Raw genomic sequence first — 16,638 nt, 5'->3', positions numbered from 1 at the left:
ATATTAGTGATAATATATCTCTATGTTAACACAAGACAAGATATAAAATTACTTGGAAGCGACTTTGAATACATATCATTTTTAGTATGTGATTTTGATAAATGTCTGTAAAAATTGTGATAAATTCTCGTGTTTCAATGTCAAAAGGATTACAAGTGATTTCCACCAGAGTATTCTGTCAATATTATTTTATTCGAAATTTTTAAAAATAAAGTGATAATTTAATTATAAATAAAGGTATGCATCAGTATTTAAAAATCGGGTAAGTAATTTAATAAAATTGTATTATATCTAATTGTTTACGCTCTATTAAAAAAAAGATTTATGTATATATTATTTGCGATTTGAAAATCTAATATTCAAAGAACTATAGCCAAAAGAATTTATTCATGAATTATAACAAGCATGTGCAATTTACGCACGATTAGCCATTTCGTGTCTCAGTTATATAAACATCGATTGTAAATAAATTTTGGTGGTATATTTGACTCGGTATCGATATATTAAATATTTCACACCGATTAAATTTATTGCACACTAAACTAGTTTATTCCAGTTTGCGCTGACCTTACTATTCTCGGCATTATCATAGTGGTTCTCAAATTATTTCTTCTTTATCACGCGTATATCTACATTCGGTATGTTGTAAGATGAGCTGACGTTAATTTCTAATCTTTACACCATAACATATAACCATCATTGTGCGTCAATATAACAAACGCGGTTTGCTAAGGAAAAATCCCGAGTTACTTATCGATAAGTTATTATCATAGTGATAAATAAAATTATCATTACAATATCATATTATTTTGTACTAAATACTATTTTAATGAAATAATCTTTAAAAAAAAAAAAATATATATATATATATATTATAAATTTAAAAGGAAAAAAGAAAGAAAAAGAAATTTACAATACAAAAGTTTTTTAAATATTTTTGAAAAAGAAATTGGAGATTTAAAAATAGCTAATTATGACAATGTTCAAAATTATTCTTAAAATTCACTATGTGCTATAAGATTTTGTTGTCGCTATATTACTTTCAGAAAATATGCGTTGAGTTGTTATTGAAAGAATATTTAAAAAATTTGAATATAATTTCTGATTATACTCTTACATATCTCTGCAAATAAAATTAAAAGAGAAGTACTAAAAATATGACATAATAAAAACTTTCATCTTCTTTCAGCGAAGCCCTCCTCACTTTACCATCATTAACAGTCTTCAAGCAGGAGGCGCCTTCGCCTGAGAATCAACATAACAATCCCAAGTAAGTCACCAGAGATTATATATTAATCTTTAGTATATATGATTAAGTCATTTTCTGCGCACTTCTTTTCTTTGAAATACTAGGATCTGAGTAAATAATGGCCAATTTCTTTCTTTAAATAACAACTTTATAAATACTTTCTAAAAATGTTGAAGTCACCTAATAATTTTTATACATTTATTAAAGTGATAAAAATCAACTCGAGGCACGAACAATCATTGTGTTCAGTAAAGAACTAAAAAGTCATCGTATATACTAAGAGTTAAGATTATTTTTTTAGAACGACACTATATTATGTGAGAATTCACTTATAATTTAGTAACTGAGAAATTAATTTGAAAACGTAGAGTTCATACTCAATTACGTTTGAATCCTTGAATTGAAAATTGTAAAATTTACACAAAAATATTAGTAGATACCAAGACCGAATATAGCCTTTTCCGCTTAATAGTGTTGAATATTTCTCAATCGGATTTCACTTTATAATTATAACCGTCTTCTTCTTCTTTCCTATCCTTAATTGGATCATTTTCGCGTAACATCGTTTATTTATTGTAAACGATAGAAGCATGCGGTACCGATGATAATAACTGGCGTTACTACGATTACGACTACAATAGGAAGAGGACGACATTATCTCTCCCGCGGGGCCAGTCAGGGGTGATGGGGGTAAAAAGTATTCCGAGCGGAATTTGCCACGCGCGGCTCCCCCGCAAAGACACGGCCGCAAAGATAAGGCCGCGGCTATATCGTTGCGCCCGTTCGCGGCTATCGAGAGAATAAGTCGCTCGCGTTCGGGTCAGACTTCTTACTTTCTTATGCGCGTGTTTATCGCACGGCGCGTTTTGCTCCGTAAAGCCGGAGTTGGTCGTGCGACGCGCCGATCATAAACGTCAATCGTGAATCGATATCTCATCCTGTGCTTGTGACTTTAGTACAAAGATTGAGAGGGGAGATTCTCTGGGTGGGATTGAATAGGATTCTGTGCAATGGATAATGCAGTGCGCGTGAAAGAAACACTGCAGTATGAGCTCTGCAGACGGAATAGTGATATGATCTCACGAATGAAAAGAAAAATGATTCTTATATATATATATCAATTTCCAATGACCTTCTAAATTTCAAATATCTTTATAGATTCGTGAAATGGTATTGAATTAAGTGATACAGTAACATTCTGTATGTAAACTTTCATTCTCTTTTGAAAAGAAAATCCACTTGTTTTCCAAAATGATTATTTCATCCGACGACGCATGTAGGAAATTGCTGTCCGAGTTGTTATCTACCTGCGAACTTGTTATCTAAGACTAATTATCCAAATAAATGGAAAAGTGGGGAAAACTACTGGGTCATGTCATATGAATCATGCGAGCTCATCATATCAATGTGTAATGAGCAAAAGATGAAATTGCAGGAGGTCGGACCGTGATCTTGTTTCTACTCGGCGTGAAATATATAGTAAATCATATATCTAGATGAGAGTTCGGAAAGTCGAGATCGGCTGATTAAATCACTCGTCTAATAGACATGCTCGGTGTAGTCTTTCATTTGTGATTATGTTGTTGCGAGTGCAACATTGAAGTCGGGGCAAAAGCTGACGTAATATTCAAGATGATAGACCTCTGTATATAAATAACAAGTTTTTTACGCTGATGACTATTTGCACGGACTTATGCGCGTTCTGTCTGCGGAATTGAGTGGAAATTTCTACTGAATACCAGAATGAGAACACCCGTGGATTTGAACATCTCACCGTCACTTTTCTTTAATTTATAGTGAGTGGCTCGATATTAATCATGGAACATTGTTACTCTCCACGTGAAATATATAGATTATATAAAAAAGTATGAAGAGAGTTCAGAAAATCGAGTATCAGCTGGTTAGACGAATGATAAAATCACTCGTCTGGTAGTAGACACATTCAGTGGCCTTTCATTTGTGATTACGTTATTGCTGGTGCAACGTTGAAGTCAGGGCAAAACTTTCTGTCTACTTTTCTCGTACGAAAACCAGCGACATGCGGTAATCTAACTAATTTAACGTATCTTAAATATTTGTATCTTATGAATTATTTCAGTTTAAATCACGTATCGCAAAGGGCGATCAATACAGTGCCGACTAGCAATGGAAATGTCGGTTCCGTAGAGGCCGACAGCAACAACAATGGACAAACCGCGGCTAGTCTCCATCAACTTTTGTATTCCTCCAACGAGGAGTACCCGCCAACTTCAACCACGACCAACCACGTTTCTTCTTCTCAGCAGGGAAACGAATTGAACGAGGATTGCCGGTGAGTTATTTAAATATTAATTAATTATTAAAAACGAATAATATAATATTATATTAATATTATACAAATTATATAAAGATTTATATCACTTTACTCGCGTGATGTTTTTAATTAAAGTAACTAACGAGATTTCAAGGCTTTTACTAGCATTTCAATCGATAAAAGGTTCATATTATTTTAGTAAAATATTTTATAATACAAATTTTATAATAAAAATGTCTTAATTTTTTTATTTTAACACGAAATGTTTTCCTTCAGTTTTCAGTACGTCTTAGCAGCCGCTACCAGTATCGCCACTAAGGTTAATGAAGAAACGCTGACGTATCTAAATCAGGGGCAATCATATGAGATCAAGTTGAAAAAATTGGGCGATTTGTCTGCCTATCGTGGAAAGATTCTAAAGGTACATTAATCATCCTTAAATACGAAAGAATGCTTATTCGGATGCTTCTAATGTTTGGGTAGCATCTTAAAAAACGCTTTGGTAGTTTCCCACGAGGTAAACAAGCGAGCTCATGCTGGTGCAGATCATTTGGTAAACCGCAGATTCTTTTTAGTCTTTAGCTAGTTTAGGAAATTAAGATGGCAAATAATGTAAAGCAATTTGTATATATAATTCCATATTAATTAGTAATCAAATTATGAACTCCTTGATAAATTATTATGTAACAAATAATATGCAAGCATAACTTTCATTTGCAACTACTGACTTAATCATTGCCTGATTCGACAACGACGTTGCTTGATGTTTTAAATCTTACAGATGTATTTAATTGTATATAATTAATATTCTGCTAATAATTATGCAAATAAAATTCTCTAATGCCCATTTCCACTAATGTAGATTAATGTTAATTTTGGTTTAACTTAGTCTTCATTGTTTATATCCAATTCTTAATACTATAAGACATGGTAAAAACGGGCGTAATTTTTTTATATCGATTTGTCTTGAGATTAAAATATAGATGATCCACATATACAAATGCAAGTTAACATGGTCAGCATGAGCTCACGACGTGTCCTCGACGTTCGAAAGATGTGAGTCACCCAAACGGTGCTACAACGCCTCTGTAGGGACATTCGACCTTTCTGTTCCAGTCGACGATTCGAATTTGCTTCCACGAGCGACGGCTGCAATACACAGAACGGGAACAGATGTTGGCCTGGCAACGCGCTAGGCCGGGAGAGAGATTATTAGAGGTTGATGTTCCTCTCAGCTATGGTATGGTAGATGTTTGTCAACCGTCGCCGTCCAACAACAGCGTGGAGTTTATGTGGGATCCTACGAAAGAAGTCGGCGTTTATATTAAAGTATGTTGATCCCCCCCCCTCCCCGCTAACGAATCTTTTCATTCCTAATTCTTTCAAACGCGATTGATCTTTCACTTTTGCGTAGTTATATTTTGTATATAATTTGATGAAAAAATTATAAAATTTACTATGAATAAAAGTCCAGTATAAATGTGAGATTTTCCCTAACAGCATAGGGATGTCCTGTGGATATCCTGTGGCGACGTCCTGTCATCTGAATTTATGAAATGAGCACCTCATTATGTCCTACATACATCTACATCCAAGACATCCAAATCCGAAGTCCTAAAGAAGTTCATCCAGGCATTCATAATTCCAAGGAACAATTCTATTACTTTGTACCAGCACAGGCATCCCAGAGATATTCTAAAGACATTCTAAAGACGATGGCAGTATATCTCTCGGATAAAGTGCGCTGAATTTACAAGACTGAAATATTTTATAAAATATTATATTCGTTAACGTCGTTGATACAAAAAAAAATACAATCATATCTTACACTAAGCATGTACAAAAACTTAGTACAAATAATTATGACATGTTTGAGCTCACGTATACTTGATTATATACACTGTTTAAAAAAAAAAAGAAATTTGCTTCCATTATAATGGAAGCAAATTTCAAGCAAGTATACACTAAGAATATTTAATGTTGTCAATGAAAATGAAGTTATAAATATCTGAAATTTAACGTTTACTTATATTAAATTTCATGCAAATCTACGTAAAATTTAATAAAAAATGTACTAAACTTCGTAAAATTTTATGAAAAGTACACAAATTTCATATACATGTTACAGTACACAAATATGCTTTTTAGTTGCAGATACATTAAATTTAATTTGGTGTCGTAAAATTAAATTTATAATTTGTGTAACTTAAAATTACAGTAAATTTCATTTTTAACAGTGTAGAGATCGTGATGTAAATTTTAAATGCGAGAAGCAACACCGTCTAGCGACAGATCTAGAATATTAGAAAAATCTAAAAATACATCTTACGGATTGCAGATGGACATCTTTAGAATTTCTTATTTTTATGTCTTGTGGACGTATGTAGGGCATAATGGAAGGCTCATTTGATAGTCTACATCCACAGGTATCCTCAGGAGGTGCTTAGAACGTGTTATGGAAGTGTTTATGACATTAGACGCTTATTTATTAAAGCTAAGACATTCTAAAATTTTCATTTTAGTATAATATCCTAAACATATCTCATATATGTCCCAGGATATTCAGGACGTATTCAGGAACATCCTGAAGACGTTGTGCTGTTAGGATATTTATCGAATAGGTAATAAGAAAAAGTAAAATAAGGGATATTCAGAGTCAATATCTAATATTCTTTATTTTATTTTTTCTCATATTTCTTCTGGGAATCCTTATTCTGTATATTTTATTTATATATTTATCGGTTTTATAATAATTGATGGAGATTATTTATGTTGCAAACGTATTTGTACTTGCGAGTAGGTCAATTGCATAAGTACTGAGTTTACACCGAAAAAGCATGGTGGCGAGAAAGGCGTTCCCTTCCGAATTCAAGTAGAGACTCGATTACCAGGAGGACCACGTCTGCATGCAGCCTCATGTCAAGTGAAAGTCTTTAAATTAAAGGGAGCGGACCGTAAGCACAAGCAAGATCGTGACAAGATATTGAGACGACCTCCTCATGAACAAGACAAATATCAACCTAGCTACGACTGTACCGTCCTCTCCGATGTAAGCTTTTACCGAAAAATTCTCGCTTATAAATAAAATAAATAGAAAAAGTATTGTAATTAAAACCTTTAAAAATAAAAATATTTTTTAATTTTTTCCTCTTTTTTTTGTTATAGATTCCTCTGGAATCTTTATCGCCTTCAAACTTGCCAACGCAGAATGGTGGAAGCCCGTATGCTTCAACAGATGCAATGTAAGTTGATTATTATACTAATTCTCTTTAAGCATTTTTAATCGATTGCGTTCTGTAATAAATAAAATCAATTCGGTAACAAATTGACAATATCATCATACGAAAAGTGCGGGGAAAAACGCACAAAAAATTATGAAATAAAATACGCTATATAAATTATTGAATGTCATTATAGAACAGGTATATTAAAATAACATTTTCCGTAAATATGGATTTGCAGTTTATAATATATTACGTTCGGTTATGCATAATTCAACAGAAGCAGTACCAGTATTTTATAGTAATACCAGTAATTATTCTATGTTAAAATAAACGCAATGATATCCTGGTTTATTTTTATATGGAAATATTAACGTCGCGAAATGTTTAGATTGGAGAGTTAAATTATCAAGATATTTGATTATTTACATATTTTAGATTAGTTTAGATTAGTATTTTAAATACCAAGATATTAGATTATTTAAATAAAAGATTGGATAATTATGGACAATATTGCCTCTATAATTAATTGATATTATTAATTTGACATTTATTATATTTTTCATGTTTATTCTCTTTATCTGCCTATTGTAAAAGAACAATTTCAAACTTTCTAAAACTTTCACATTATTAAGACTTTTACATTAGGTTTGTATTTTTTTCTATTTTTTACAGTATTATCATATTTATAAGATTATTAGTACTAAGTTTTAACCCAGAGAGATATAGCAAAAAAATTAAACGTCTTGTTAGAAATATACAAGACTTTTCGTATAAACTGAAAATCAACAAATTTTCAGTGATGCTTGCAAAAAGAAGTTTAAGACTTATATCTTTGTGCAAGAGAGCTATATAAATTATTAAATTCAATTATACGCTTAACAAAAAAATTAATTAAAGATAAAAATATCGAATTTTATTTTTATCATTAATATAGCGCTTTTATATGCTTGATTCAAGTATCTTTAGAGAGCAATGAGAACCTATGAAAATCTTATTACGAATTCCGACTTGCTGTAGCTCGCGATGACTTACTGTACAAATAGTCAACTAGTCGATTCTGGATACGGCGGGTTTTGGACCCGCCTGACTATACATAGATGAATCATTCGTCTCACAATAAATTGCGTTGATCGGTGGCGTTTTCGCTTCCTTTGAAAATATCGACGTGCAAAAACAAACATTGCAATTGCACATCATGATATAACTATATGTATATTTAAACGGCTTATTTTTATCCCAGCGATATTTTCTAAGTTCTGGTAGTCCGACTTATATACGACATTCTACAGCAATAACGACATTTTACATCGGTATAATATGAGAGTAAGATAAGTCTCTCTCTTTTAATATCTTTGCCGTTGTCTCGATTTGCTGATTCGTGCTGAGAAACACGTAGTCAGGCAAGTCTTTGCGTCATATGGCGTTCTGCAAATACCTGTCTCAAGGATATAAATAGCAGTATGTTTCCAATAAATCCGATTCACCAATGTCCACCGATCCTTATTTTTGTTTCTGCAAGTTATTTATATGCACATAAATTCAAGCAATTACCGCGATCTTCACGACGTTATGGCGCAGGTAGAAATAAATGACAAACCCATGAAAATAGAATTGCGTAGTGAAAAGAGTTGATCGTAGTAAAAAGATCATCTACTCACGACCGTTTTTAATTGAAAAGAGCTTGGAAATAAAAACTGACATGTTACATTTTTTTATTCTAGCATATTGTTGGTAATGGATTGTCGGATAAAAATTGATCAATGAAAAGCAGAGCTAGAACATTTTTTTTGTTGCAGTAATGACAATTTTACCAATGTAGATTAGTTTTAATCTTAATGTAATTAATTCTTTATAAGAGTTAGAACGAGAGATAAAGAGTAAGTTAAACTGAGATTAAAGTTAATCTACATTGAAGAAATGAACATAAAAAATAAAGGTTGAAGTTAGTGAAGAACACAGAGAACATTTGTGTGAAGATATTCTGAAAGCGTGACAGGGAAAAGTTTCTTCTTCGTTTCTCTCGTTCTCTTTCTTACAAAAATTAGGAAAAAGATAAGAAAGCAAAGCTACCGATTTTTTATTTTTTTCCGAGGAGAAAAATGTCTGTCTTTTCATCATCATCTATTATTCTTCTTTTACTCCTTGCTTTATCAAGATAAAGAATAGAGTCCAAAGAGAGTTATGCACTTCTCGGTTATACCAGAAGCCACTGCGACGTTGTCAGAGCTCTGTAGGCCGCTTGTGACTGGGTGGGAGTTTAGTCTGGTGAAGGATAGTGGTGGTGGTTATGCCTCCATCAAGAGTTCCTCTGTAATGGTGAACGGAAAGTGGGGGGTACGGAGGTAGACGTCGGGCATCGCCGCCAACAAACTGGCTTGAACTGGCGCAAGCCGGCGTCCCTGTCTCCGCCGATGGCGAGCCTCTCGATGGAGGGGAAGTTGGAGAACCGGCGAAGACCGAGGAAGAAAAAGAAAGAGAGATATTTTGCGAAAGAGAGACACGAGGGACGCGAATAAATTCCGAACGCTGTATATTGCGCGTAGCCGCGTATTGATTTCTGCTAAATCCATTCAGGCGTGTCCAGGTCGCAAAAAAGCTAGATATCGTGCGATCGTATTCTTGAATCGGAATGACAACCACTGCGATCAAGTCTCACTATTGAGCACGTATTATATTTATTTTACGAGTAAAAACGGTGACATGCGTCATTCGCATAATTGCCCGCGACATTTATTAATCATTTATTAATATTTTCCTTGCTACCGGTGCCGAAAAAAGTGTATTTCTTCTGCCTGAATTGGGAATCAATATCCCACCGAGCTCGCACGAGCAACCTTGAAGTGACTCCGCCGGGCATCACTCGGGAAGAAAGCGACTGAGCTTGCAGTCGCTCAGTTGCATCGTACGCGCGAGAACCGGTACCAGTCCGAACCAGTAGTCTTTAACTTGTTCTCGCTCGAAGCGTTCAAGATAGTGCAAAGAGCTCTCTCGGAGAGAAAGATTTAATTTCTTCAGCGTCATTTCAGCGGTTTATCCGCAGATTGATTTTCTTGGCATTTAGTCTGCATCCTAGTTTAACGCTCCGAGAACCCACAGAGAATTAATTGTCTCTAAAGATAAGAGACAATTAAAGATGAAGAGAAAATCAACAGAGTTTTGAAGTTTGTTGTGTCGGAAGATCTCCAGAGTTTCTGTATTTGCGATTTGTTTGTTCGCTTGACAAATTTGTATAAACTAAAACTTGTTAATTCATTATATTTGAACAAGTCACCTGGTTTGTGTAGTGCCAGGCAAGAAGAGAAGAGTGGGGCTAAAGTTATCGTCCGAGATAACTGAATTAATCTTATTGTTAGTCCGGTATATTCCGGTATACGCGACAAGGTTCCGGCGCGGTGGCTGAATCCATCAAGAAGCGGATCGATCGGGATTGCCAGCATAAATAATGTGCTCGACGACCGTATAAGGGGTGTTAGTTTCGCTGATCGGAACAGTTCATCCTTGCACTGTTGATGTATCCGAATTGCATCGTGATCGGGGGCGACTTGGTATTACGCTGTCTTTTAAACAAGTAACTACTTTGCTGTCCCCCCATATATCCGTAGTTCCCTTCGCGAGGAACTAAGTATAACGCAATCAATCAGCCATTAGTCATGCAATAAAACCGCTGACGAGATCACTTGTGACGGATAGCTTATGACAGCTCCCGGCCGCGTTTAATAACAACCACGTGTGATGCATCGAGCGATTTTCTTCAGGCGATAGTGGTCTTCTTCAAGTGCAGTTAAACATTGAGTCGATATATCGTGAGTGAGTACCGTTCAGGAATGCCCTCGTCCGTCGCAACAGATAATCGACTTCCAACAGAGTGTACGCGAATTTCGCACGCACTTTTAATTACGTTGATTGATAATCTAAACTTTGTGGTAACACGTGATATCCTGGCTATCTACGTACTCTTATCGCGGCAGGATCATCCCCTCAGATGACGAGCAGCCTTGCCGCCGAAAAGCTGACGCCAGGGCGGTTAAATTGAGTCTTGTTAATCAGGGCATGTCCTACTTTTCCCGACTAATGGGAATTTTATTTTGAGAAATCAAGGGGACATAAGCACATGAGAGAGATTTTGAGTGGAACGAAGATTTTCTAGGAAAAATGATATATAATTTCGAGAAAGTTTAGTTTAGATTCGTGAAATCTGTATCTTACAATTTTGAGAGAAAAAACAAGGAGATTATTGTAGCTGTTTATACAGATCGCGCATCAGGAAACGTCAATGAGATTAATTGCGCAGCTCAAGAAGCATTAATCGTTTCTCTAGGACTGATTGTGAGTTTATCTAATAATCTCAACATTCGTCTCTGTGTTATAAAAAGGAATAAGATTTATAACTTCGGAATACGTAGAGAGAATTTCTCGGAAGAAGAAACAGGGTGGATATATTTCACACATCGAAGTGTTTCATGAGGCAATAGAAAACTGCGTGCAGTGGCACACATGTTACACTATAATTAGGCTTGATGCAAAGTGGCAGCATGCACATGTCAAGAAGATAAACATCATAGGCTCGGACAACATCGTGACTCTCGCGGATACAAAGTTCATTCCTTTTATAGAGGTGCATTAGACAAGTGGAAGGCAAACAACGAAGTTCGAACGGCCTATAAATGGTGAAGAAGTGTAAACCGTTACATTTGACAAAAAAAGAAAGATCTTCAGATTTTTAAGGAATCTTATTGCGGGATTCCGCTCTTTGGATCACGGTATTTCGCACACATTTAGTGACTATTGCAAGACGACGTGTTTGCACGTGACTGGTATTTTGTATAAGAAACAGGGAAAAGGAAAAAATACACACCGATTACGACTCGGAGTTTTCAACTCGAGGCCGGAGCCACGTATGAAGATCAGAATTTCGAGAGCGTTCGTTGGCGGACAAACGTCGGCGAGCGACTAGCAATATCCGGTTTGCAGCAGACAAATGTAATTCGACTGACACGAATTTATCCTGTCGAGCTGGAGCTCTTTCTGTTATTCAAATTCATCGAGTAACTTTAATTATTATTTGTTGAATATTGCACATTGCATCACTGATCGACTCGCGTTATATCACGAACAGCCGCGCGATGTGGACAGTCTACCGTAACAATTAATTGTTATTCGATCGAATTAATAAGACAGAACGGAGATTCGAAAACGGTATCTCGCTAATATCGATCACGAATGGATGGAAAGACGCTTGGAGAACGGTTGGACGTTCGAGCATGCGGGTGTACCACATTTATGAATGAACGCGTGAAGAGTCGGAAGAAGGCCTTCAAAGAGAAAAACAATTTGCCGTAGAGAATTTCTTTCGATTCAATCATCGTAACAAGATTGTATTCGTCATGTCAAAAGATTACTGGAACTTGAAAAGCTGCTGGTCCATCAGACGGCCGCATTATCCGCTCGATCAATTTGTCATGTGGCTTCTGGAACACGAAGTAGTTGTGAGCGGTGGTCCCCCGCATGTGCAGGTCGTAGCTAAGTTCGTTCATGCCCTATCGAACACACGAATGAAGAGAGGATACATAATGCGAGGAGGACTAGTCAGTCTCCAGATAAGGAAGCGTTGGGATACGAAGAAACTCGACGGATGCAAAAAAGTCAAGCTGATAGTTCGTTTAAAGGGGCATTCTGCGTAAGGATATGCTAATGTTTTTTTTTTTTTTTTAAGATATTATTGTATATCTTTAATAAAAGGAGAAACGGAATTTAAAAAAAATAAAGGTTCTTAGCGGATACACATTAAAGGAGCTATGATATCTCAATTCTTTGAGTTAAATAACATTTTGTTATCTTTAATTAAATTTGAATTAAATTGTTTTAATTTAAATAATAACTTATTAGTAGAAGTAGTAGCGATCTATAAAAAAATGATCAGAATAATTCAAATAATTTGACATTATGACTTTAACAATATAAGGCTGTCCGCATAAAAATATCTGCGCGTTACATTACGTTAAATATTAGTCGTAAACTGAAGCCTGTATATAACAGTAAACTTATATCAACGCACAAACAAAATCATAACGTAACGTGCATGATGTAAGCTTACTTTTATGTACAGGCTTCAGTTTACTATTCAATACCTACTATTCAATACTAACGTGTTCTTGCGCAGAAAGTCTTATAATAAAAAGTATCGATGACTTCTTGAATATCACATATGCCAATTGAATCTTACTTTGAATTCAATGCCACGGTTTGCAAAACACAAGAAGTGTTTTGTAACGTTTAAGTTACTTTATATTTTTACATCATTATTTAATTAATAAATAATATTAAAATTGTGTTTATATAACGTTCGCATTTAACTAATAAAATTTGAGGCTTCAAATATATAATTTAATAAATTATGTATTACAGTACACCAATGTATGCCTATTTCATACAATTATAATTGTAATATTTGACACGTGTGAATTTGAAATTATAAAAAATCAATTGCATGAAATTAATTTTCTTGTTTTATGAGAAAATTTATATCAATTGGAAATTCAAACAAATAAGTTAACTCATTTTGGACATACATGTGAGTATTATTTTTACTACGACTTTTAAATTTTTATTTAAATTTATTATCATAAGAAAAGTTATTTCGATATTGATTTTTATCGAGAAACGTCTATCTGGAATATTCCCATGTATCGTTTTTTCATGTACGTAAAATTGTTCAGCTGAACGTATAAGTGTCAACAGTTCTTGATTTATGTTGCATGCACAATTAATAAGACAGCTGACGTTTTATGACTCAACGAATACGAATATGCGTATATCTGAAGTACGTTTTCATGTTATGTATATCGGAAAAATATAGCAAGAAAATCATCGCGACATTCCGAAAGGAAATAATTACAACCTTATAATATTGTTATTGCAAGTGATAGATGCAACAATTTAACATATGTAAAATGTCTGCTAAAAATTTTTATAAAATGCATTTTTGTAATTGCATTTTCTAATTTTTAAGAGAAACTTTAACAAGTAATTAATATGCTATTGGCTTTGATGTTTTTTAGATCACCACAAACACGCACGACTATCGGCGGCAATTCCTCTCCGGTAGTCGCCCCATTAGCACTTTCGGTTTCTAATTCTGGTATCGTACCATTGGTTCCGGCTTCAGACGCCGTGAAGGAAAACGTGGGAACGGCGCCGGCCTTGCCATCGCCCGCAGCCATATTGCCAGATCCACCTTGCATTGAAGCTGATGTTAGTTTGACAGCACACAAAGCTACTTCCCCGCAACAACTAATCGAGTTTATAAAAACAGTAAAGATCCTTATTATAGAAAATTAATTAATTTTTCGATATTGAATTTTTTGGTTCAATATTTTAAAATAAAGAATAGATAAAAAAGAAAATATTTTTTGTTACATACGCATAATAAAAGCGATGTGAATTGGGTAGCTCAAAATTTGATATAGTCATCCTAATTATTAACTTTATATTCATGATTCTTAGAGAAAACGCTATTTTCAAAAATATAGTTTGATGTAAGATACGGAAATAAATTACATGCTACTAGAAGTATATTTTTTGAAAAAAAAAACGTTTTCTCTAAAAATTATGAATATAAAGTTAACAATTATATAAAAGGCTGATTGCATAAAATTTGGAGCTGTCCAATCCACTTTGCTTTTTATGATAACTTTATATGAAATCTCGCCAGGGTGCCCCATGTCTCACCGAATTACCACCCGACGCAAATGCCACGCAGACAACCGCCTGGCTTCGCGCCAGCCGATTCAACGCGTTCGAGTCAACATTTGCAAGTTTCTCTGCATCGGATATTTTACGCTTGTCCCGAGAGGATCTAATCCAGATCTGCGGCGTGGCAGATGGCATTCGACTGTTCAACACGTTGCATTCTAAGGCTCCGACCCCGAAGCTTACTCTCTATTTCTCGTTGGAAAGCAATGGCTCACTCTGGAGAGTCGCCTACCTCGATAGTTTAACGAGCACCGCTCTCACAAACAAGTTGCTCAATGCTCTAAACTTACCTCATGACCGACTTCACTCAATACTGTTCCTAGGACCACAGGGTATACACGTGTTGGTCACTGACGAGCTAGTAGCAAACATGAAAGACGAGAGTATGTATCTCGTTGAGACTATCAAAGGTAAATTTTATTTTATTATAATTTTATTTATGATTTTGAAAAAGGTGATTTTTTGGAAAGACTAATAATGCCAATATATATTTTTTCCAGATCCGGCTAGCGAGCGTTATAAATTATTAATAAAATCAAAGATCATTTAAATAATTTTTGTAAATTCTCTTTTTAATTATTATTTTTTATAAATAAATATGCAGAACATAATTAAAGAAGAAAAGAGAAAGAAGAAGCAGAAAAATCGATAAAATATATAAACATTTACAAAAGATTTGCGGTATTATAGTTTTATACATAATATTACTCAGGAAAAAACGTTATATATATATATACATATTTTATGTATATAATTGTATATAAAATATGTCAATTTTTTATATAATATTTGATATAATTATATATAATTATATATATTTTTCTGAGTAATTATATCTATTTGCCATATCATACTACATCTACAACTCAACTGTTGAAACATACTCATATAGTCATATGTTATATATATATATAAGTTGCATGTATACATAGCACTCAAACTTTCTAAATACCCGGCCTTCGTATGTATGCAAACGTATACAAATCGAATTTATGCTGAGTTAAAATACTCAATTTTAGACAACTCTTATTTGGAATTATATCCGTTAGGAAGAATGTAAGATAACCAGATAATCAATTTTGCGATTTATTTAGAAGAGAATATAGTTTATATATAAACAATAGAATCTAATATTATTCCATCCATTATTGTAGAGCATTTACGAGTCATTTACGAGCTTTTATATTATTTTAGTAACGGCGACAGATATATATAAGATTTTTATATACATTTGCACGATAACAATGGATTGCGTAGCTTCGTATGGGAGCAAACTAAGTGATCTTTGATTTGATCCTTCATTCTACATACGGATTTTAAATTTGTAATCTGCACGAAATAGATCTCTGGAGAGATCCAGGGAGATTGAACTAATAACCCAATCCCGAAAATTTAAACAGATAAAGTCACTTTATTAATCAATTAATGTTTCCTATAGAACATTAATTAATTAATTAATATCTTCTGAGATATATATGATAGAAAATGACTAGATCGCGCGTAAAACTTAAGATATATTATAGCGAGAAGAGAAACAATCATCCTTCTCCTCCTCTCTGCTATGGGTACTAAGAACTAAAAAGCTGAAGGGCGTTTCCCAAACAACGTAGTCTTTTTTTGTGTCATTTAAATATTTAAATATTATGAAATTATGAATATCTTGAGTTTTTTATAAAGTAGTTATATAAAAGCATATGTTTTTGGAATGCAAACTAACATGTAAAATTCCGATTATCATTTTATAACATTATTAACGGCGAATTTTAAAAAGTATTTAATGTGGTATAATATATATATATATTATTGTACTCGGTAAAAATCAGAATAAGAAATGGAAAGATAAGAGATTACGTAAAGAAAAATAAGATTTATACATCGTTTTTAGTACAATTTATGAAAACGATCGGTTTTCGATATATGTGCCACGCTAAAAATAAGTAGAAAATTTTAATTTTGTATATAATTGTTACTGTTTTTTTGTTGACTTAACAATTTCTGTTTAAAATATGTATAGATTCTTTTTTGCTTTTATAAACTTTTAACATGTTAATATTGTTAAGAAAAATAAAATGACGTTATTATTGTAAAACAATTAATAGAATTACTATTACAAGATTTAT

The 16,638-nt window shown here is 33.8% G+C and overlaps 1 protein-coding gene across 1 annotated transcript in view; it reads left to right on the top strand.

The window, feature by feature from the left end:
- The window catches only part of LOC108746035 (transcription factor CP2-like protein 1), a gene marked incomplete at its 3' end in the record, with an annotated part of 23,384 nt that extends 8,331 nt beyond the window's left edge, over positions 1 to 15,053 (top strand). Inside the window, exons 4-12 of the mRNA XM_018482522.1 lie at positions 1,190 to 1,270; positions 3,348 to 3,560; positions 3,819 to 3,963; positions 4,659 to 4,871; positions 6,343 to 6,591; positions 6,708 to 6,784; positions 13,825 to 14,077; positions 14,478 to 14,928; positions 15,019 to 15,053. Coding sequence (XP_018338024.1) covers positions 1,190 to 1,270; positions 3,348 to 3,560; positions 3,819 to 3,963; positions 4,659 to 4,871; positions 6,343 to 6,591; positions 6,708 to 6,784; positions 13,825 to 14,077; positions 14,478 to 14,928; positions 15,019 to 15,053 — 1,717 coding nt within the window. The remainder of the gene's footprint in view (positions 1 to 1,189; positions 1,271 to 3,347; positions 3,561 to 3,818; positions 3,964 to 4,658; positions 4,872 to 6,342; positions 6,592 to 6,707; positions 6,785 to 13,824; positions 14,078 to 14,477; positions 14,929 to 15,018) is intronic.
- Between the last annotated feature and the right edge of the window lie 1,585 nt (positions 15,054 to 16,638).

The sequence above is a fragment of the Trachymyrmex septentrionalis genome, unplaced genomic scaffold (assembly GCF_001594115.1).
Source record: "Trachymyrmex septentrionalis isolate Tsep2-gDNA-1 unplaced genomic scaffold, Tsep1.0 scaffold16, whole genome shotgun sequence".
Taxonomy (NCBI): domain Eukaryota; kingdom Metazoa; phylum Arthropoda; class Insecta; order Hymenoptera; family Formicidae; genus Trachymyrmex; species Trachymyrmex septentrionalis.
Note: the sequence above shows the minus strand (reverse complement) of the source record. Positions and strands in the feature narration are given on the sequence as shown.